This window comes from Labeo rohita, chromosome 8, assembly GCF_022985175.1.
Source record: "Labeo rohita strain BAU-BD-2019 chromosome 8, IGBB_LRoh.1.0, whole genome shotgun sequence".
Classification (NCBI taxonomy): domain Eukaryota; kingdom Metazoa; phylum Chordata; class Actinopteri; order Cypriniformes; family Cyprinidae; genus Labeo; species Labeo rohita.
In genome coordinates this window covers 6,605,653-6,629,676 of record NC_066876.1, presented here as the reverse complement: position 1 = coordinate 6,629,676, position 24,024 = coordinate 6,605,653, and the positions used below count along the sequence as shown (strand labels likewise).

The 24,024-nt window shown below is 37.3% G+C and overlaps 1 protein-coding gene across 2 annotated transcripts; it reads left to right on the top strand.

Annotated features, from left to right (window-relative positions):
• The first annotated feature begins 378 nt into the window (after nt 1-378).
• Nucleotides 379-24,017, top strand: rnf122 (ring finger protein 122). 2 transcript variants are annotated; one of them, XM_051117951.1, is made up of 6 exons: nt 379-748; nt 11,885-12,041; nt 16,666-16,711; nt 16,791-16,832; nt 17,094-17,173; nt 21,886-24,017. In XM_051117951.1, exons 1-6 carry the CDS (start codon nt 724-726, stop codon nt 21,998-22,000), a joined length of 465 nt encoding a protein of 154 aa, XP_050973908.1. In that variant the 5' UTR covers nt 379-723; the 3' UTR covers nt 22,001-24,017. The 2 variants fall into 2 exon arrangements, with proteins under 2 accessions (XP_050973908.1, XP_050973907.1); XM_051117950.1 differs by having other exon boundaries at nt 17,091-17,173.
• Nucleotides 24,018-24,024: the final 7 nt, after the last annotated feature.

The following is a 24,024-nucleotide window of genomic DNA, read 5'->3' as shown; positions in this document are numbered from 1 at the left end:
ATTCTGAAGACACGAGGGTGGGCGCTTTATAATCCTGGGGCCGTTATGGGCCCTTGGGGGCCCCTGCCATATCAGAACCAGGCATGAGGGTGATTTCCTTTGACTCATTCCATCATACCTGAAAATCCAGTATAATGAGTGTTGCACAAAACACCACTCAATTTTTCTACAGAAAGTGCAATTATTTTTTAAGAACAGTTTTTAAATTACACATCGCTATTGTATTTTTATTCCAGTTACTTATACAAGACATTTAATGTGTCATATGAATGCACAAAATGACAGCCAAAGAACCCGTCTTGTTTATGTCTTCATATGTGAGTCACAGATGACAGTGGAGAAGTGTGCTGAAGAAGATTGGCTCGATTTAGTGCCCATCACTCCGGCTGGGAGGGACTTTAATTCGCTCTTGTTTAGTTCTCAATGGATGCCAACATCAGCCACGACACGCGATCAGATGTAAAGCGAAGGACGCGTTTTGTTCACCGGACGTAAACGCAAGCGAACGGCAGAATACGAGTCAAATGTCGTGAATGTGAACGCATTTAATGCTTGACCGGATGAAAGGACTGAGATCGCTATGAAGACGTGTGAGGACGGCGTTTAGTCAGATGAATCCAGATGTGCTGAATGGCCTGACAGAGCGACAGACAGACAGAGGGCATCATCTCTCTGTTTATAAACACACATCCCTTCATATAAAGGAACTGCACGGTTGGATTGATGCACCCTTTCCAGTGGTGCAACGGTAAGCCCGCTTATATGCTTTCTGGAATATTTAGGATTTTATAGGCTGATCTATTAAAACAACAAAAGAAGGTAAAAGCTTGAGGGTTGACTGGGTTCATAAACAAACACCGTTCATAACAATGAGATGTTGCTATATGGGTCAATGACAAGTAAAGCTCTCTGGGATGGGAAATGTTTGAAAAATTCCTAGTTTAAAACTAAAATGCCAGGTCTTAGAAATGTAATGTTTGTGTCCATATTAGTTTAAGACATTTTGAAAAACGATTAGTCCACATTTTCTTCAAAGAAATTTGATTAAATGGTTAAAATGTCAAGTGGTGTAACCTTCAAATACTACTTACTTTGTACACTTCAATACACTTTTTCAGTTGTGCTTTTCAAAGCATTTTTTTTACAACTATGATACATTTTGAAGTCATGAATGTCTAATAATAATAATGTATATGTGTTTTCTAGGGGTTACTTCATTTTGACTTGAACAAAACAATGTTTTTTTTGTTGTTAAAAGGTCAAAATGTAATTTTATTTAGCAAATTTAATGACCTTCACATGCAGTGATTGGTCTAAAGGGATTTTCTCTGTTTTATTATGTTATAAAAATTCTTCCATTGTGTTAGTTACATGGCACTGACACTGATTTGGCAGATAAAATTAATATTGATAAATTACATATTCATATAGATTTATTTATTATTATAAATATGTAATGGATGCCAATAAACACTATAATAAAATAATAAAAATTGCTAATATTAGAAAAAAAATGTATGAACAGATGTACTTAAGCATTTTTGTAACTATATTTTTACTGTATTTTTAAATAACAAAAAAGATACAAAGGTGTCATATTATTGACCCATATACATTATCTATTTTCATATAATACAAAGGCTCATCATAGTCGCTCTCCAACAGTTATATACACATGTACCATTTATTAAAGATGCATAGATTTTATGATTGACAGCTTGTTGTCACCTCATACTCACTTTTATTAACACTTAAAAGGACAAACAGCTTGCTATAATATATATTTCAATAAATTATTCAATATTTCCCAATATGCGTGATACAGATCTACTTCTCATTCTTTCTAGATTCTTGAGACTCACTGAGGATTGTTAAAAAATTTTGATTACACCCTTGTTTCATATTTATAGGTCATTCCATATTTGTCTTGAAAGTGCTTCACAGATGAGAGAGCCCTCTGTAATCTCATGGGGTTGTTAATATTTCATGTAAAACTCAATGAAAAAGCTCTGAAAGAGCTGAAATGCACATTTTGGGTCTGCTTTATGCAAAAAAGCAGCCATTTTATTTAACTATGTCCCTATGTGTTCCACAGAAGAAAGAAAGAGTAAACAATGACAGGATTTTAATTTCTGAATAATTCTTTTCATGGCATTCATTTGAATGTAAAACATGCACTTGCATGATAACAGTTATCTGTAATGTTAAACTATTTATGTATTCAGAGTTATTGAAAAGGTGTCTGTGTTGCTGCATCTTTCTGATATCAGACAGAGAATAGGAAGCGCCCATATTTTTCACACCGGCATCATCCTCGCAATATAGGTCAGCAGGTTTGCAGAGAGCTCTGTTGGCAAATGTGTGGTTTGTTTAAGGATCTGCTTTGCCAACACAAAAAGCACAGTTTAAATCCCAAGAAGGGGTGACTCAACCCTGCTTTATCACTGCTGTGCTGCTGAGAGATTCCTCACCCCGAGGTTGCTCCTGCGGGACGGCCTCCGCAAATGGCTTTCTGTTACTGAAGCAAATGAGTCTGTTAAATGGCAAGCAACTCTAGTGACCTAGTTTGTGCATTTATACGCCTTCTTATGTATGTCTCTTCCACACGCCTCCTCATCTTACCTCCTGCTTGATTTTTTATTTATGTTGTATCGCAAACAGTATACAACCTCTTGTGAAAAAGAAGTGTGGTTATTGAATGTGCACTTGTAGAATATACTTAATGCCAGTACATTTTAAATCATTGTTTTAATTATCTTTTGTCATGTTTTAAAGAATTTGTTTTGATGTGTTAACATAGTAAAGCACATGTAAAGTATTTAATTATAAGTAATATAACTGTATTGTGTTTGATCTTACATTTATTACATTAATACATTTTAAATGTACTGTATTGTATCATCATAATTACAAATGTGTATTTACAAATATCTTTAAATACATCACATACAAGTTTCAATAGAAATGACATTAAAGATTTTATTTTGCCATGTCTATTCAATAGCATTTAAACCATAAACCGAAAGATGTACCTAAGTCATACTTAAGTCAACTAATTGCATTTAATATAAATTTAAACTATAAAACATTTTAATTTAATTGGAAATAGCTTGCAAGTGTCTGAAAACATGACATTCAATTTGCACTTAAGTATTTTCTATAAAATATATTATTTCTGTGATAAGTACTTTTGATAAAAGTATGCTGAAGTGTGCTTCTTTTTTAACAAGAAACAATAAAAATAACTTTTTATGAAAATTAATTTTATATATATCACAACCTCGGGTGAGGATTATTGTCTAATAATTCAACGGCCCGTCGTCAATTATTATTACTAGTACACCAGTTCTTTCTGGTCCTGGAATCTGACTGGCTGAGAGGAGTGTGATATTCTAGTGATATCGGAACTCGCTTGTGGTATTTCTTACAGCGAGTGTCATAGCGGACGCCCAAATTCACTATAATTTTATAAATAATAAAGTTTTTGTGTCACAGAATGTAGTGTTAAGAGAAAATGTACTTGTTTATAGTCCAAATATACCATTTATGTCTATTTAAAAAATTTGCATAGACATTTTTGGACATGTGAGCTCCAGGGCGTTAGCACTCATTCGGTGCTCATGAATCCACCGAGAGCAGCCTTACCTCAGCCAGATCTTCTGGAATTTGCCGCTGGCTCTGATGTTTCTACAGTAGTTAAACATGAGATATAATTAGTTTTGGATAAATCTAACATAAATCTAGTCTTTGGCCTCATTAATCTATTATTTGTTCCAGAGCAAATAGTTTTACCTGAGGGCAAAATCTCATCACATTATATTTTGTGTAAATTTAATGCTGTATACCAGACGCAGCCTTTGTACTTTTTATTCAATTGCATAGCAACTTTTATGATGGCTGTTGTTGTTTATTAAATAGTATTATTCAATGAATAATATTTTATATAAATAGTAGTAGTAGTATTTAATAATAGTATTTAGTATTGGGAAACTGTGATTTATGGTAACGGTTCGTGATGGTGATTTTAGTTACATTATTCCACTATTAGATGGCGACAAAAGACTGTTTTATATTGAAAAAGTTTGAAGCGGTCATAAACGAGGAAGTTATCTTTACTTTCAACAACAGCTTGTAAGACACAAGGCACAAATGCACTAAGCAGCGCTGTCATCAGAAATTACCCTTAACGGATGAAAGGATAGTAACGTTACGACAAAGATAATTGTCACGCTTACATGCTGGAATACAATAACTGGCAACTGAACTCAAGACAAAGGGGAACTTAAGTACATGGGTAAATGAGGATGGTCATGATGGGGCAGATATAAGATAATGGCGGGAGAAAAAAAGGCATATCCGCGTACAAATTAAAGGCTGAATCAGGGGGGCTGACAGAGACGGAGAGCCGATGAGCCAGGGTGACGTAGAGGATCCGGAGGGCAAAAGTCGAGCGGATTGCTCAGGCACCCGAGGCGGAGGTGGGGATCTGGAAAGGCGCAGTGGAGATGGAGCAACAGAGGACCAAGGTGGAGCTGGAGGGAAGGAGGAAGCCTGACAGAGCCAGAAGGTTGGAGGGACGAGGCAGAACCAGAGGCATGGAGTCCCGAGGCGGCAGATGGTTGATGACTGACCAAGGCAGAGCCGGAGGGACGAGGGAGCCCAGTGGAGCTGGTGGACTGACGGGCCAGGGTGAAGAGGAGGGAGCTAGGAGCCATGGTGGAGTCGCTGGGTCGACAGGCCGAGGCGGAGTCCGGGACTCAGAGGCGGAGACAAGGGAGACTGGCAGACCTGTGACAAACCCATACCACAGATGGTGGGCTTAGGGTAAGCTGAGGGGCTGACAGGGTGCAGCGGTGGTGGTGAAAAGGATGATAGGGGAAGAGGAGGTGGGGAAGAGGAGGTGGGAAAGGGAGGCTGGGTGGGAGTTCGGGTTTGTTAGGGGGTTCTGGGACGGTGTGCTCTGCCCACACACAACAGATAGCAATTCCCAACACTAGGAAGGTCACATACAGGGAAACAACCTCCATGGTTGTTTCAGGACCAACAGACAGTTCAGGGCAGACAGACAGTTCAGTCACGACCTCCAATGGTCTGGACAGGACAGAGAGAAGATGATGGCAGGAGAAGACAAGGCATATCCGCGTACAAATTAAAGTCCTTTGAGCACAACCTCAGCTCACCCCTAGTGGTGGTGCAGTGGGTGGGGCTTTCCTCCGCACCCTCACTTCCCACTGACACTTCCACTGTCGCATGTCTGGCGATCCTCCACTCAGATTCTCCTTTAGGCGCTGGCTTTTGGCTCCCCGTCAGTGGTGGGCACAAACTGGAGACTAGCAGACCCGCGGTGAACTCGCATCACAGGTGGTGGGCTTAGGGTGAGCTAAGTGGCTGACAGGATGCGGTGGTGGTGGTGGTGAGGATGATAGGGGAAGAGAAGCTGGGAGAGGCAGGCTTGGTGGGAATTTGAGTTTATTAGGGAGTTATGGGACAGTGTGCACTGCCCACACACACCAGATGTCAATTCCCAGCACTGGGAGGGTCATGTACAGGGGAATGACCTCTATGGTCGTTTCAGGTCCGGCAAATGGTTCAGGGCAGATAGACAGTTTAGTCATGACGGGACAGACAGAAGATGATGGCGGGAGCAGACAAGTCATATCCGTGTACAAATTAAAGGCTGACTTAGGGGGCTGACCGACGGCGGCAGAGCAGGTGGGAGAGGATCCCAGGGTGGAGAAGGAGAGCCGATGAGCCAGGGTGATGCAGAGGATCCGGAGGGCAAAAATGGAGCAGATGGCTCAGGCACCCGAGGCGGAGGTGGGGATCTGGAAATGCACGGTGGAGCCAGAGCAACAGAGGACCAAGGTTTAGCTGGAGGGGAGGAGGAAGCCTGACAGAGCCAGAAGGATGGAATGGCGAGGCAGAACCAGAGGCGTGGAGTCCTGAGGCGGCAGATGGTTGATGACACTTCCACTGTCGCATGTCTAGCAGACGGCTCGCGCACCTGATCAAACGATCAGGGCTTTGACTCAGGGGCGATCCTCCACTCAGACGCTCCTTTAGGTGTTGGCTTTTGGCTCCCCGTCCGTGGTGGGCAAAAACTGCAGACTAGCAGACCCGCAGTGAACCCACACCACAGATGGTGGGCTTAGGGTGAGCTAAGGGGCTGACAGGATGCAGCGGTGGTGGTGGTGAGGATGATAGGGGAAGAGAAGCTGGGAGAGGCAGACTTGGTGGAAATTCATGTTTATTAGGGGGTTCTGGGACAGTGTGCTCTGCCCACACACACCAGATGTCAATTCCCAGCACTGGGAGGGTCACGTACAGGGGAACGACCTCTATGGTTGTTTCAGGTCTGGCAAATGGTTCAGGGCAGATAGACAGTTTAGTCATGACCTCAGAAGACAAGTCATATCCACATTCATATCAAAGTTACCTGAGCGTAACCTCAGCTTACCCCTATCGGTGGTGCAGTGGGCGAGGCTTTCCTCCACGGCCTCACTCCCCACTGACACTTCCACCGTTGCGTGTCTAGCAGCCCGCTCACACAACTGATCGGGCAATCTGGGCTCTGGCTCCAGGGTGATTCTTCGCTCAGTCGCTCCTTTAGGCACTGGCTTGTCGATCGCGGCAACATTTGGCTCCCGGTCCACGGTGGGCACAAACTGTTGCTCCACGTAGCAGGGTGGTGGTAGGCTGGGCTCTGGGTTGACCATAACATTACAAACAAAAAACTTACAAAAAGCGAAAGCAAAATGCGGGGACACACACCGCTTTACTTTCACTTCTGAGCCGGTAACGCTGTCAAGCTTACATGCTGGAATGAAGACAGAGAGGGCATGATGAAGAAGGTAATCTTAATTATTTTAATAAATCCACAAGGAATGATGAAGGAAACATCCACACACATAGGATAACCAAATACTGGCCAATGAACTCAAGACAAAGGGGAACTTAAGTACACGAAACGAACACAATGTCCATGACAATAACGCTTTCCTTAGCGGACATTCAAACTAATGTTTTATTGTGAATATGAGATTGATCTGAAGAATGAATGCTGTATCAGATGCAGGTAATTAAACTCGCTCAGGCAATCTCTCATTCATAATTCTCTACTACTCATAATACTTACAGTGAACCTTTAATACAGTAATATAATAATTTAAATAAAGCATTAACAGGCAGATTACCTGTGGCTGAATCACAGCCATGCCACTATACAGCCAAATAATACGGCTACTTGTGTGAAATATACATATAATAAAAAATGTAAATATTTAATTAGTAAAAATATGGTAAATATTTGGAAAAACATTTAATATAAACTGCGTGGGGAAAAAAAGGGACAGATGACATGTTTATTAGATGATGTTTATTTAAGCAGACGCAAGAGGGAAAGAACTCATTGATAAACAATTACTAGACAGCTGACTGTGATCATCTGCCAGCATTTGGCAATATTTACACATTAAACAGAAGAATTGGAGCAAGACGAAGCCACCTATTTTAAATCAGCTGTCAATAATATATTTAAAAGACTTAATTGAGGTTCTTGAGGCCAGTATCAGTTGTTTTGTCAGCAGGGAGTGTGAGAATGAAGTGGAGAGACTGAGACTACGCCAGCGCTCTGCTATCGATTTCCCTCCCAGGAAGCGCGGCTCTACTTTCGGCAGAAATGATGTTAAATGACAATGTTATTGATTTTCGTTGGCCCAGGTAACGTGTGAAGAGCTGACAGAGAAAGCAGACATGAAAGAGCTGGTGTTTATTGGTTTCATTTATTGAAACTCGTACCAAGTGCCATCCAAATGTGTTTCTGCAATTGTATTCTCATGAAGTGTGGCAGTATGGTTTACCAGTGCTGGTAAGACTGAAGTAATGATGCTGAAAATTCAGCTTTGCGTCACATGAATAAATTACATTTTAAAACATATTACCGTATATATAACATATATAAAATTGTAGTAATATTTTAGGTCATGGAGAAACACATTGGGCACAAAATGGCAAATGATTTACTAAGAATGTTTATGATACTAACAAACATCAGACTAGCTTTTAAAACATTACATTTAAGATATTTTCTTTATAATCTGATGAAATGTCCTTGAGCTTCCTCCATTTCTTGATTGTTTTGTACAAGCTGCTAACAAATGCCTGTGAGCATAATGAAGGTCTACAATATACAAACCACAGGCACCTATTCATTAGCAGAGTGGTTTGGGCACTTCTGCTCCTGAACAATGTGAACACAGCAAGTGGGGAAGTTATAGCGGGCACTCGTCCAATCACAGATCACAGATGTGTTACTAAAGAATGCAATGTCCCGCTGTGTGCTTGGACTGCAAACCCAGTCTATGTTGTGTAATGGTGTGGCAATGCTTGGTGGAATTTTCATTTCAGCCAGCTGCTCAAAATCAGTGATTATTCAAGAGTTACTGAGGGAAATTAGACTCAATCAGCATTCTAATTGCACTTTAAGTGTAGCAGCGACCCACAGGACCTCTTGATAATTGAGAAGTTGGAGATCTTTGAATCATTCATCAGGTTCTAGATCTGTTTTCCTTGATTTTCTTTTAAAGTCACAGTAATTCCAGTGTGAATTACAGATGTAATACTATACATATGATATTGTAATTTAATAAGGCTGGTGTATCACATCAAGACATATATGCAGTATGCTTAAAAAAAGGGCTTGATCATTCGGATGTCTTTATCTGTCTATCTACTGTGGCTATATCTACACTCTTAAAAATAAATGTGCTCAAAAGGTTCTTCACAGCGATGCCATAGAAGAACCATTTTTGGTTCCATAAAAGAACATTCAGTCAAAGGTTCTTTAAAGAACCATTTCTTTCTTACCTTTTTAGAATCTGAATATTAAAGGTTCTTTATGGAACCATTTAGACAAAAAAGGTTCTTCTATGGCATTGTGAAGCACCTTTATTTTTAAGAGTCTCAAGAAACATTTTTTAATCAGCAATGTTAAAAACAACTGTGCTGCCTTATATTTTTTGATATTTTTATTCTATGTTTGACGCCTTTTGTAATGCCTGTTCAAAACTGCATCATGTTAACGCAATATGTTCAATAAGCAAATAGCATTTTTAGTTATTTTTGAGTAGTACGGGAGGAACAAGAGATTCACATAATGGATGTGCAGCCGACAAGTCTGTAGCAACTGCATGATGCTGTCTTTTTTAATATGAACCAAAAAATCTGAGGAATGTTTCCGGGTTGCCAGGTCTGTGAAACAAACTAACCCCATTGGTATTTTTCCCATTGTTTTTCTAGTCTCAGGCTCAGACGTCATGCCAAAGTACCATTGGCTGAACGTCTGGCATATGGCAGCACCCAAAATTGGAAACACTTCAGGAGTTTCAAAGTCGTCATTTGATTGGTTGAATTCTACACAATTTCTGGTAAATGTGTGCTGCGTTCTTTAATGTTCCACCTGGAAACGAAGATGCCGTGATGCCAAACCCCTCACAAAAGAAGAAATCTGTCATGCTTACCACTGTTTATCAGGATCAACTAAATGTTGGATTTACAAAAGTATGTGAAATATGTATAGTTCGCAGTATAGACTCCTGCACGTTTTCACGCCCCTAAACATGACACGGCACAAAACTAAACATGATTGGTTGTTTTACCTGTCAGTCAACTCTTGGGTGGTCCTTGGCCATTCAAAGCGACCATGGAATAGCCTTCCGGTGAGACCGCTTTAACCCACTGACTAAAAACCAACCCATGGCAACAATGTAAATGTACCCTAATTCCGTGGGAAATGCGCAGACTTGGCAACCCGGTCCAGCACCTTGTTGAATCTATGCCACAAAGAATTAAAGTGATAGTTCACCCAAAAATCTGTTTTGTACCATTTTAATACTCTGATAACCACCAAAAGCAGGTGGTGATGAGAAAGTCACATGATGAACCAAAGCTCATCACAAACATCTTTTAAATATTAACATATCCCTCAAAGACCGACAGCCGCCCACGGCTAAACATAACTATTGTTCTTAAATATTTAATAACTTTTGGACAGCTAATCCAATCTGAATGCATTAAAAAGTACAGCAAAGCTGTGATTCTCTGCTTTTTTCCCATATCACATTTGTCTCATTGGATATTCAGAGACTCCGTAGTGAAGGTGATTACGTCACCACATTTTCATTGCATTGATTAGTCAGAAGAAACCAATGCATTTCGTTCCTCTGAGCCAAACAGGAACTACTGTTGACATTTAGTCTCACCCCCCTGCCCAGATTGGTTCAAACTGTCATCTATTCAACCAATAAACATAGGTTTTGGACTTCTGAACCACCAATTAGCATGTTTCTTTGGTAATTTGAACAAACTCAAAGTGAAAGTAAAATGCGTTGTGCGTGCATAAACATAAACACAAAATAACATATTTGCATGACAGCACTCTCTGAAAAAGTACAGAAAAATATATGACAGAGCACCTTGACATAAAACAAACCAAAAACAAGGATAAAACAGCAGTACATATCGGATAGCGCTCTGGAATTTATGTTTTTTACATGGCTATGCGCTATCCTGGCGGATAGATCCATTTGGCCGTTATATTATGTAAATTATTCTTATATAGTTTATAAAGATCACTATTTTTATTATGCACTATTTTTTTCTGTTGGACTCTGTATATTTTTCTCTCATTTTGTGTGTAGTTTGTGAATCATTTGCACTGTTTGTATATTTGTTGCGCAACATCATTTGTGCAATTGTTTTCACTACTTGCTGCACTGTTTGCGTTTGTTGTTCATACTCTGATTAGAAATTATATTTCTCTGAAAAAAACTTTTTTTTTTACACTGTGTTTTGTTATTATGTAACACTGTTTCCATTTACTGTACTTTCTAAAAATTTTGAACACATCTATAATTGTCAGTAAACACATCTATATGTCTATAACAGTATTGTAATAAATGGCTTGAGGTAATAAACTTGCTTGAGGAATGTTATGTGTAGACACAATATTTTGTACACTTTATTTTGAAGTGTAAAGCACTCAAATACAGCTTTCTAAAGAAAAAAAATCCAAACTTCAGGAGTTTCTGTTTGAGTACACAGTAAAAAAAACCTCCAACTGTTGCTTGTGATTTTCTTAAAAAAAAAAAAAAAAAAAGTAACACAGGGAATTCTGGGAATGTCAATTTACGTCTTTTACCGTTAACCATTTAACAGGTTTTTACTGTAGCATTTTTACAGTTTTTTTTACCAGTTAAATCAGGTGTGTGGAGTACTTTTTTAGCATGGATTAATGCACTTTATTGGACTTTAAAATCTCAACAGCCATTCACTGCCATTATAAAGCTCGGAAGAACCAGGACATTTTTTAATATAACTCTGATTGTATTCGTCTGAAAGAAGAAAGTCAAATACACCTAGGATGGCTTAAGGTTTAGTAAATTATGGGGTAATTTTCATTTTTAGGTGAACTATCCCTTTAAGTGGTGTTTTATTGCAAGCACAGTTTTTTTAGATATATATTTTTAAGATATATATTCAGTAAACATATTTAAGTAAACAAAGGATGGTCACTGGATTCTGCAGGATGAATTGTTGAGGATTCTGGAACCAAATTCTAATGATGTAAGGATTGTTAACGGTTCACACACCTGCGTTTCCTCTTACAGAGAATCTAGACTGAGTGAAAGCCCTTAATATTTCCTGTTTTTGTGAAGTGAGTGGTGGACTTAAGTCTGAAACACTTAGATTAGTCATTGACGCTAGTCAGATGAAAGGAGGGCTATATTTGTTTTCTAATATAGACTGTAACTGATTAGTTCTTTTTGAATGTTGTTGTTTTTTTCATGTTATATGTGTTGCTGATAAGATTTCACTCCCTGCATAGGGTGCTTCTGCGGTTTGGGACTGATCTACTCCAATAAGACTTGCACTATGCCATCCGTCACCTTCCAGGACCTTCCTCTCAATATCTATATGGTGATCTTCGGCACAGGCATCTTCGTCTTCGTACTCAGCCTCATATTCTGCTGCTATTTTATAAGGTGAGTGGGATCTCAAGCACACACATGAACACACACAAAGGTGTTGAGACTTGCACACAGGCATGTGTATCTTATGAGATCACTGTTTTGCTGTAGAACAATAGTGTGGCAGGCTGGCGGTGAGAGTCAACAGGAAATTGCAGTGTTGACGGTACACACGCAGACGTCAGCAGGACGCTTCATGACACCAACACATTAGATGAGCTGTTATTAATGGAGCTATTGTGTTACAGGCCAATACAAATATCCCACCCTTTTCTTTTTTTTTTCTTGTATATTTTTGTATACACCCTTTTTTCTTTTCTTTCCTTAAATGGGCCATTCTGCAGAATTGGTGCAAGCTGCTGTCTCACAACCAAAACACATTTAAAAAGCATTTAAGTATTCAAATCTTAGATGTTTACTAAGATCCTTCTATTGTCTATAGAAATCCACAATAATATTTAAAATATCAGTAAATTTAATATACATAAAATCATAATTTAGTGGGCAACTGGGAGGTGGCTGTTCCAACCCCTAACCCCTAAATTTCAACTTATGAAAATGATTTTGAAATAATTTTTTTTTCCATTGTTTCTTTTTAAAAATATCTTTTTGATTTTTTTTAAGTGAAGTTAAACATTTTATTTTATATTTCATTGTAAATTATGTCCCGCATTTTCATGTCACTACCGAAACAGTGTCTGTTTTTGTCCATTGTCTGAAACTGATTTTAACTACACCTCTACATTTATGATCAGGAAATATTTATGTGTCCCTCTCTCTCATACACTGTAAAAAACAATTTGTTCAGGCAACTTAAAATAATTTGTTACGTGGCTACCTTAAAATTTTAAGTTCAGTCAACTGGTTGTATTAAGTTGTATTAAGTGACAACTTAAATATTTGAGTTCATCCAACTTAAAATTTTGAGGCAGCTGGGTAACAAGCCAGCTTTTAAGTTTAACAAACCAATTTTTTTGTTTAGTCAACTCAAATATATATATATATATAGTTTTCACTTGGTACAACTTAACATTTCACGTTGACTAAACTTATTTGAGTTGACTGAACTTAAAATTTAAAGGTAGAAGGGTAACAAATTATTTTAAGTTGACTCAACAAATAGTTTTTTGGTTTGTTTTTTACAGTGTAGCTACATGCTGAGTAGATAGGCCCCATCATTTTGAGGTAAATGTGTTCAAAAGTATGAAAATCTGTGTGTAACTTTAAAGAATGTCACTACCGAATACTATTTTTCTACAATTAAACACACTTTTTTAGGAGTTTTTTCATAACATCAATCTAAAATTGTCAGTACTGAAACAGTCATGGCCGAAACATTTGGTAGTGACATCTTTGGTTTTTGGGTGTTATTTCATAAAATTGTTACAAGTCACAAGCGAAACATGTCATCATTGTTTCGGAAGTGACAAAAGGAAACACATAGTCCTTTATTTTGGAGTAAATAAACAATAATTAAATAAACAAAGTCACAACCGAAACATGGGATGTTCTGTCAAAAATAAAGTATACTTAATTATCAACTAAGATGTTATGATAGTGTTTGGTTCAATGAATATTCAAACTAATGAATCCTTAACTTTGAAATCAATTTGATCAACTTATTGCCTTTTACAAAGAAAAATTGGATTCAAAATCCAACAAATCTCATAAATTACACTTGAAATTGTAATTGTTACCTCTGAAACTCTGAAAAAAAATATTTACAAGAAAGATGTAAGCAAAATCTTAATAGGTCAATAAAACTCATAATTAAATTATTATTGTGTATTAGTAGTGATAAAAATATTTAGCGAGAAAAATATTTAAAAACTTTATGAAAATACAATATACAAAACCAGCATGGTAGCCAACAATACATTGTATGGGTCAAAATTATTGATTTTTTTATTAATGCCCAAAATCATTAGGATGTTACGTAAGAATGTTCCATGAAGATATTTTATAGATTTTCTATCGTAAATATATCAAAACTTAATTTTTGATTAGTAATATGCATTGCTAAGAACTTCATTTGTACAACTTTAAAAGCAATTTTCTTAATATTTCTATTTTTTTGCACTCTCAGATTCCAGATTTTCAAATATTGCTAATATTGCTTTATTATCCTAATAAACTATACATCAATGGAAAGCTTATTTATTCAGCTCATTTATTTCAAATAATGTATAAATCTCAATTTAAAAACATTGACCCCTATGACTGGTTTTGTGGTCACATTTGTGGAAAAAGACACTTTTTTCAACACTTTTCCAACTCTGACTACTATGTAGAATGGCCCATATATCTGACCTTTTTGACTTTTCTTTTTTCTTTTCTATCTAGTTCTCTTTTCTTTTTTTTCATTTCACTTTTTTTTTTTTTTTTTTAACCTATTTTTCTTTTTTTATCTATTCTACCCTTTTTTCTTTCCTTATATATCTGACCCTTTTGAGACTTTTTTTTCTTTTCTCCTTGTCTATTTATTCTTTATCTGTCATTTATCTGTCATACCTTTTTCTTTCCTTTCCTTATATATCCAACCTTTTTTCTTATCTTTTCTTCTCTTCTCTTTAATTTTCTTATCTATCTGACCCCTTTTCCTTTCTTTTCTTTTCTTCTTTTATATTTATATAGAAATTGCAAAGCAGAGACCAAAGGCTTCTATATTATTTCATTTTATATTTTTCTCTCATTGCACTTGACTGTTGGACAGCATATAAATCATGTCAAATGCAAATGAAAACCCTTGAAGAGCAGTCTCTGAACAAGTGTTCAGACCCTCAAGAGCTTGTGTCGTGAGCAGCACACACTACCGTGCAAATCAGTGATTCACCAGTAAAATTAAACTCAGGTTTTTAATCCCGACTCTAAAAATGACTCATGCCTGCGTGGATCACCATGATTCATTTTTTTGTGTCCACGTTACAGATTCAGCCTCACAAAGTTTTACCCTAAATCCACCGCTCACATCAGTCAGACATTCAAGTCAATCTTATTAGCCAAACATCTTAAAACATAATTCTGTTTCCAGAATTTTTTACAATTACAAGTATTCGTGCCTTTCTTTTTTTCAGTTGAAAAGAAATTGTTTCTTGAGGAAAGCATTTCAGGATTTTTCTCCGTATAGTGGACTTCAATGGTGCCCCCAATTTTGAACTTCCAAAATGTAGTTTAAATGCAGCTTCAAAGGGCTCTAAATGATCCCAGATGAGGAAGAAGGGTCTTATCTAGCAAAACGGTTGGTTATTTTCAAAACAAATTGACAATTTTTCAGTTGAAGTTTACTTTACTTGGGAATATTCATTCATCGTCTTCACAAACAGACTAAACTTACTAGAGAAGCGTGACATAATATACCTCTGTAAATAAATGCAATTTAAATTCATGTCTTCATGTCGCACACTTTAATGCTCATTGAATGGAACATATACACTGTCTTCGAACTGTAATCAGGGCAGGATATTTCAAGTTTGAAGGGCACTTATTTTTGAATAGAACAGACATCTGAGATACACACAAAATGTGCAGAGCGCTGGTTCACTTACATGATCAGCTGGCTGAGATCAAGCTATGGTGTGTTTATTTTATCTGTCAGATATATCAGTGCCACCTAGTTATTAAAAACAGCAAAAGAGAAATTAATTCGGTCTTGTGTGTGGTACAATAGAAGGCGTCCATATGTTCAAATGAATGCAATGGATTTAATTATTAGTACATTTATTCTAAGCAAGTGCAAGCAGCTCTTAAAAAATTAATGTAAATACAATAGTTTTTTCCCTCTAGTGATTTGTATTTATTGTCATTGTACGCTTTGACGCTATTTAGCGTGTCCTAAAACATGGCGGCGACTACCCAGAATGCAATGCGCAGCGACGTAGATTCCCATGCTCTATAGAGAAGCACACACTACATATGAAAAAGTCTCACTCAGCCTTTTGTGGTGTTTACTCCTCCTTTGCCTTGTTTTGTTTATTATTTTACACAATCCAAAACTCTGTCTCTCTCCATTCAAATTCTTCCCTCCCAGAAATCTGCCATCATTTGCCGACGGAGCGCAAGAAATTACAGAAAGCGCATATTGTCTACTGTCAGATGCTATTTGAATTATTTTGATAATGAAATCGGTTGAAGAGTTATGGTAAGATGAATACAGCTTGGTTTGATGTGTCGGCGACGACACAGCCGGTTTAAAAGGGTTAACGTTAAGTAGCATTGGTAAATCTGTAGCAATAACCAAAAATCCATTGTCAAATGATCGATTTTTCTTTTATGCCAAAAATCATTAGGTAATTAAATAAAGATCATGTTCCATTAAGATATTTTGTAAATTTCCTACCGTAAATATATCAAAAGTTAATTTTTGATTAGTAATATGCATTGCTAAGAACTTCACTTGGACAACTTTAAAGGCGATTTTCTAAATATTTAGATTTTTTGCACCCTCAGATATAGGATTTTCAAATAGTTGTATCTAGTCCAAATATTGTCTTATCCTAACAAACCACACATCAATGGAAAGCTTATTTATTCAGCTTTAAACAATTTTACTGGTCTTGTTGTCCAGGGTCACATATGTAAACTGTGTTGCATTTCTCACCATTTTAACTGTATGCTTTATTTTTTCTTTTGTCATCAATAGTAAACTGAGACATCAAGCCCAAAGTGAACGCTTTGGATACAGAGAGGTAAGAAAGTATAATGATTCCAAGTACAATGTTAATCAAGGCTATTTGTACTAACTGTTAGCATATGTGTCAATTACAGGTGATTTTAAAAGGAGATCCGAAGAAGCTGAACCTTCATGGGGTAAGAAACTGCCCTGTCTGGATCCCCAATACTCCAATATATACTCCAGTACCCCAATACCACAAGCAAGTAAATCTCATCCTGAAGTGATATGCTTTTGAACCCCATGATCAAATGAGTTTTTTACACAGTTATATCTTTGCAAAGCTTTCAAGAGTTGTTTTATTTCCACCCATGTCTTTCCACTCTTTTTTTCACTTTTCCTCATTGTTATTTGTGTCTCTACACCCCTGTGGTGCGTGTGACGTCCCTCCACAGCAGACGTGTGCCGTGTGCTTGGAGGACTTTAAGGTGAAAGATGAGCTGGGAGTGTTGCCATGCCAACATGCCTTTCACAGGAGGTGAGTAATAAGCTGGAGTCTAACAGCTGGTGTTCATAAAGCAACAGCAGCAACAGCATCCTGCTATTGTTAGCAGCTCTGTGAATGACAGGAGACCAGACTGATCCTCAATACTTCTTTTTATATATATATATATATATATATATATATATATATATACTGGTCTTTTTCTCTTTAACATTCTCAGTTTCACTTTGTTTTTTTTTGTTATGATGCCTATTTAGATATTTTCAGAAGCAGAAATGTGCTATTTTCATGCATGTCTCTTTAAATGCAAATGAGCTGCTGCTCCCCGTCCCCTTTTTTAGAATAGAGCTGTGCCTTTACAGCTCATACCTCAGATATTTTGCTAAAAAACAACTGTTTGGTTTATCATGTCAGTCGCATTGAAATCATGGGTTTTAAAGCAATATTAGTTTAAACTTCTGATATAGGGTTTTCTGAGTGCACACACCCCAAGCACACACAGAAAGTGGCCGTCACACGGCATGTGAGTACTAAACTAAACTTCTCTTTCATGTCTTATTACGCTTAAACTGTCAAATACACACAAGTTTATGTTAAAAACACACAAGTTACAAAAACAGTCAGTTATGTCTGTGAAGGTGAACAGCTGGGAAAGAAATTGCATGTTTACAGTGCCTTGCAAAAGTATTCAAACCCCCTTCATTTTATTCACGTTTTATGTTGCAGCCTTAAATGCTTTACATTACTTTTTTTTTTTTTTTACACTCTAAACACCATAATGACAAAGCACAAAACAGGTTTCCAACTTTGCAAATTTATTAGAAATATAAAACTGAAATTATTCCATTGCATAAGTATTCATACCTGGGACACTTGAAAATTAGCTCAGGAGCATTCGAGTGGAGTTAACCTATGGCAAATTCATTTGAGTGAGTACGATTTGGAAAGTCACACACATCTTAATAAAAGGTAAGAAAAAACAGCTGAAAATGCATATCTGAGCAAAAGCCAAGCCCTGAGTTTAAAAGAACTACCTGTAGAGCTCAGAGACAGGATTGCATCAAGGCACAGATCTGGGGAAGAATTCTGAAAAAAAAAAAATTCTGCTGTATTAAAGGTTCACAAAAGCATGTAGCCTCCATTATTTATAATGGAAGAAGTTTGGAGCCACTACACTAGGACTCTTCCTAGAGCTGGCCTCCTGGCCAAACTGAGCAACTGATGGAAAAGGGCATTGGTTAAACCAGTGACCAAGAAGCTGATGGTCACATAGAACCTACACAAGGACAAACATCGCTGCAACACTCCACTGACCTGTGCTTTATGGCGGTGTGGCCGAACTCATTCCTCCTCAGTGAAGACGCATGAAAGCCCACGATGCAGATGTGCCAAATGCAGATGCATGATGTGGGGGGGAAAAGTAATTTAAAGCAGTTTAACATAAGGCTGCAACATAACAAAACATGAAAAAAAATGAAGAGGCATGAATACTTTTGCAAGGCACTGTATATTACATGTATGTGGCAGTGTCATATACAGTAAATAAATCAATAAATCCACTGCTCTCTTGTCTCCTCCGAGGCTGGGACTCTAAACAGTGATCTGTGCTCGTCTGTGCAGCCAACGACAGAACAGTTAGCATGCTTTGCTCAAACTTTTGCCATGCCGTTAGAACTGGTACACCGTTGTCACAAAAGAGGCTTACCAGAAAAAATCTACTAGGTTGTTCTTGTTCATGTTTTCTGACTTGGTAGATGCACCGGGGACCTGATTATAGCACTTAAACAAGGAAAAAGTCAGATTTTCATGATATGTCACCTTTAAAACTATTTGCAATTAAATATTTGCAATCCATATGCTCCTTGCCAAAACTGATTTCCTAAATATGCAGCCATTAATAGAGAAAGATGTGTTTTGCCCCCATAATGCAAGGTTAAAAATGATAAACATGCTGGCTGTGAAGTAAACTACAGGCTAGCAGATCCCTTGTGAAACGTACATACACTTCAACATGGCCATAGCCAGCTTTTGAAAATTAGAACTAAATTGTGCTACAATAATCCCTACAAATACAAATATACAACTACATTATGTACACTATAAACACTTTAAAAGAAACAGACATGATATTTGAGAAAGATATTTTCTCTGTTTTGGAAGGATAATCATTTTTAAGTCATGCCCTATTTATTGCATTCAAATTTGTTAATACTTTACTATAGTTATGGGTTGGATAATTTTATTTAGTTTATAATTCATGCAACAATACATACTATAGTTAAAGTTTTTGGTAATAACTATTCCTATATATTGTCTAGTGCTCTTATGATTGTTTATAGCATGATTTGTGAAAATGTAACGACTATACTGACATAGACTTCTTCATTCTGTAACCTACTTGTTCTACAGATTTGTGTACTGGTGTTAAAAGCTACTGTTTTTGACAGCGTTTATAACGTTTCTGACAGATATCATCATGGTATTTTTTCCCATTTCTCTTACCGAATGTGGTATCCTGTCAGCAATAACCTGTCTGTGGGCTTTTTTGATTACTGTCAGTTTAAGTGCTGGCGATGCAGTGTTGCCAGATATTGCTATTGAAACAAACAAAAAATGAAAAATAAATAAAAGGGCGTTTCTTCAACTAGGGGCACTTTTAGCCTTGTGAAGCTGAATAGTTTTAAGGTCTGTAAGAGGACAAACTTAGATTACAAGAGAAATTATTGACATTATTTGACATTTTTTCCGACCTGCAATGAACAAATGTCATTTTGACACCTATAAGGAGGTTGAAAAGCATGAAAAAATCATAACAGAAAGGTAGTAAAGTTTTTAAGGTGGTTTTATTGTTAGTTTGACAAAGAAAGCGGAATTTGTCCAAAATTGTATGTATTTTTTAAAAATATGACTAAAGAACATAAAAGTGCCCACAGTCTAACAATCACCCAAAAATTAACCAAAATTATTTAAAATCTTTTGAAAATAAGATAAAATAAAGCTGACACTAAATTGCAACTTCCTACTTTAACTTTCTAAAGTGTCAAATTAAAGGAGAAGTCCACTTCCAGAACAACAATTTACAAATAATTTACTCACTCACTTGTCATCCAAGATGTTCATGTCTATCTGTCTTCAGTCGTGAAGAAATTATGGTTTTTGAGGAAAACATGTCAGGTTTTTTCATCATAAAATGGACTTCATTGGTGCCTCGATTTTGAACTTCCAAAATGTAGTTTAAATGCAGCTTCAAAGGGCTCTAAATGATCCCATCCCAGGAAGAAGGGTCTTATCTAGCGAAACAATCTGTTATTTATTTTTTTTTTTTAAATAAAAATTTGTATACTTTTTAAGCACAAAAACTAGTGTAGCACAGACTCTGGGATGCACGTCCATGATGCTACGATTTAGCAATTGGTCGTTCTTTAATGATTTTTTTCATTTCGAACGAATCCCGATGACTCGGAAAAAACAAGTCGTCTCGGGGAGTAATTCGTTCGTTTCTGTTTCTTATAGCATTATAGTTTTGTCTTGTTTGTAGTGTGATCAACGTTTGTGTAAGCAGTAGATGTGTTAGGGAAGTAACATGTAACATGAATGAAAGGACTCGAAAAAAGATTTGTTCATTTTGCTGAACGAGACTCAAAGGTCCGAGTCGGTAAAATGATCCAAACTTCACATCACTACTACGAATCACGTGTAAGTTCATCGTCTGTGTACTGAGTATGGCGAAAAACGTCATCTTATTTTCTCCTGCAACTTGAGAGGAGGACATTGTTGTATCTTTTTGTTTGTAAACAGCGTTTACAACAGCCTACGTTCGGCGTGACCTTTCGATGTGATTCAATAGTAGTGTTGTGGACACGCATCCCAGAGTCTGTGCTACACAAGCTTTTGTACTTCAAAAGTATAAAAAAAATTTATTTTCCGAAAAAAATGACCGATCGTTTCGCTAGAAAAGACCCTTCTTCCTCGGCTGGGATCGTTTAGAGCTCTTTGAAGCTGCAATTAAACTACATTTTGAAAGTTCAAATTCGGGGCACCAATGAAGTCCATTATATGGAGAAAAATCCTGAAATGCCTTCCTCAAAAACCATAATTTCTTCACGACTGAAGCAGAAAGACATGAACATCTTGGATGACAAGGGGGTGAGTAAATTATTTGTGGATTGTTGTTCTGGAAGTGGACTTCTCCTTTAAGTGGAAAAGACAAGTCTAAAAATGCTTATTATAGCTGGATCTGGCAACACAGAGGCTGCACCCACACCCTCAACTCACAACTCTCACAAGCAGTGTTGCCAGGTCCGCGGTTTTCCTGCTGGTTGTTTTTGATGTCCGCGGGTTGAAGTGACCAAAAAACGCAGATTTTTAATGGGGGACCCCCCTCCAAACACAATTGGGCTAGTTTTGGGCTAGTTTAGAGTAGCAGTTGGGAGGATTTTGTTGTGAAAACCTGGCAACCCTGCCCGCAAGCCTTGTTCACTCCGGCTGCAACTCGCAGCGATCATTTTCATTCCACAGACACTAAACATTCTTGCAAACTGTCTAAACTGAATTATACATGTCATGAAGAGATCCATATAAGGAGTTTAGCAGCAAATTAGTAATTCAGAAAACACATTTTGTATTTGAACCTGAAAAATGTACCGAGGTCCAGACATCGGTGACCTCATAGCTGGCTATGGGCCTGCACTTTAACTACATCAGCTTAAATAAAAAAAACTTACACAGCACATGCATGTTTGCAGGTGTGTGGTGAAGTGGCTGGAGGTGCGTTGCGTCTGCCCCATGTGTAATAAACCCCTGGCGGGATCCTCCGAACAGCATCAGAGCATAGGCACACTGCTGGATGAGCTGGTGTAGTGCTCAGAGCTTCTGGAGAAGACTGACATCAGACTTCAAAAACTCTCTCTGGAGTCTTTTTTACAGACATGAACAGACCTGACTAAGTCTCTCACTGTATTGTGAGACTGAAGCTCACAGATAACTCAATGGGCATGTTTTCTTGATAAAACATTAAGGGAAACCATAGACTGACTGAACTTCTAGGCTAATGCTCTAGGCTGAATGCTAACTGAGCTGTTCAGTTATAATGTTGGTTTGAATGCTAACCCAGAAGGCTAATTCATAAGAGGTAATAAGGTTCCCTCAGGAATTCATAAGAGGTTTTTAATTGTTGAGTAAAATAAGGTCTGTGGGAAACACTAATTTAAGTTTCATGAATAATTTAAATCTGGAAACCCTTGAGTGCTTTATAAACTCAAGTTGCTACAAACAGTAAGAACTACTACAAGGATGTGAGTTTACACTTTATGTAGCTAATTTTTAAGCACACAAAGGTTTTAAACTCTCATTTGAGGTTAGAATGTGTGTCATTTGTGTTGTAAAACAAAGTGTGCCAAAATGAAATGTATACAGACCACGAAAAGCCAACTGAAACTCCTGTTAGAAACATCATCTTTTGGGTTTTAGGACTACAAACTGAATATCTGTATTGTAAATGCTCTACATCAGACCAGCCGAGATGGAGGAAACAGGATTTACGTCATTCCAGCACTGAACACTGCGACCGCGAGTGGCGACAGTACAGTGCACTGGGCCCAAAGAACTTTATTACAGTGTGTGTGAGTGTGTGAATGTGTTTTACAGTCATCAGTAGTAGACGAGTGTCTTGTTCATTCTAGATTACGTGTGCACAAACCATTGACTGTCTTATGAGATTTTAAGCAAACACTACCACAGTTTCTGGACACGGAAATTGGCTGCCAGTGAAAACACAAGTGGCTTTCTTTTTGTATTTCAAGTTTTGTGTTTGTTCACTGTATTCTGGTTGCCATTGTTATTACCTGCAGTGTTTTAGTCAATGTTTTCACATCGAAAAAAAAAAAAGAACATTTTGAAAGCAGTTTTCTGTGCAGCATGTTTCATTTTCTATTACAGTATGTGTGTGTGCAGCTGTCTTTTATACACCCTTTTATCCAAGTTAAATATTTGAAGTACTTTGTACATTTTAGTTTAATAGATGTGTTAGAACATGACCTTTTTCATTATATTTAATTACATTTAAGTATAAAAGTGGTCAGCGGAAGGATATGTAATGCAGTGTTTCCCCTGCCATTATATTGAGGGGGGGCGCCCGGTAATTTTCTTACATTTTATTTTATATATAGCACCAGATCATAACAAAAGTCATTTGGGGTTACCTTTTGCTATAGAACAGGTCTATACCTTGTTCTTTTATCAAACAAACTAAATGGTCTTATGTTTATTATCTTATTTACACGACGGCATGTCATGTCTGTCTTTACATGGACACGCATCTACAATTTTTCCTCTGCAAAAACGCGGATGGGATCGTGGAGTCCATTCATAAAAACAGAATTTACTCTAGTGTGCGAAATGTCGACGAAATTCGTCCATTTTTGGATGAATAAATCAAAATTGGGTCTGTCACTTAAGTCGAATCGTGATATGGACTAATGTCTGTGAATATTAAAACGCAAAAAGACACAAATTTTCTTCCATGTATTAATTTTAACAGTAAGCCTCTGTTTGTCTGCCAAAAAATAAAAGGGTTTAATTTTCATTTGATTAGAAATAAATAGATGTTTAACTCCTTCATTTGATTATCAGAAAAATTAAAATGCAAAAATTTCTGGAAAAAAAAAGAAAAAAAAGAAAAAGATTGTTGTTCAAAATGTTAAAATTGAGAGTTTTGGACTTTTTTCATGGAAATAAATGTTTTTGTTATTATACAGAGAGCAAAGTACCGGAAAAACAGTACAGTTGGGTACCAGCACCCCTGCCCCATCCATCACCCTCGCCCACCCCCCAAAGCTGTGAACCTACAGGGGAAACACTGTAATGTCTCATTTTATATATTTATT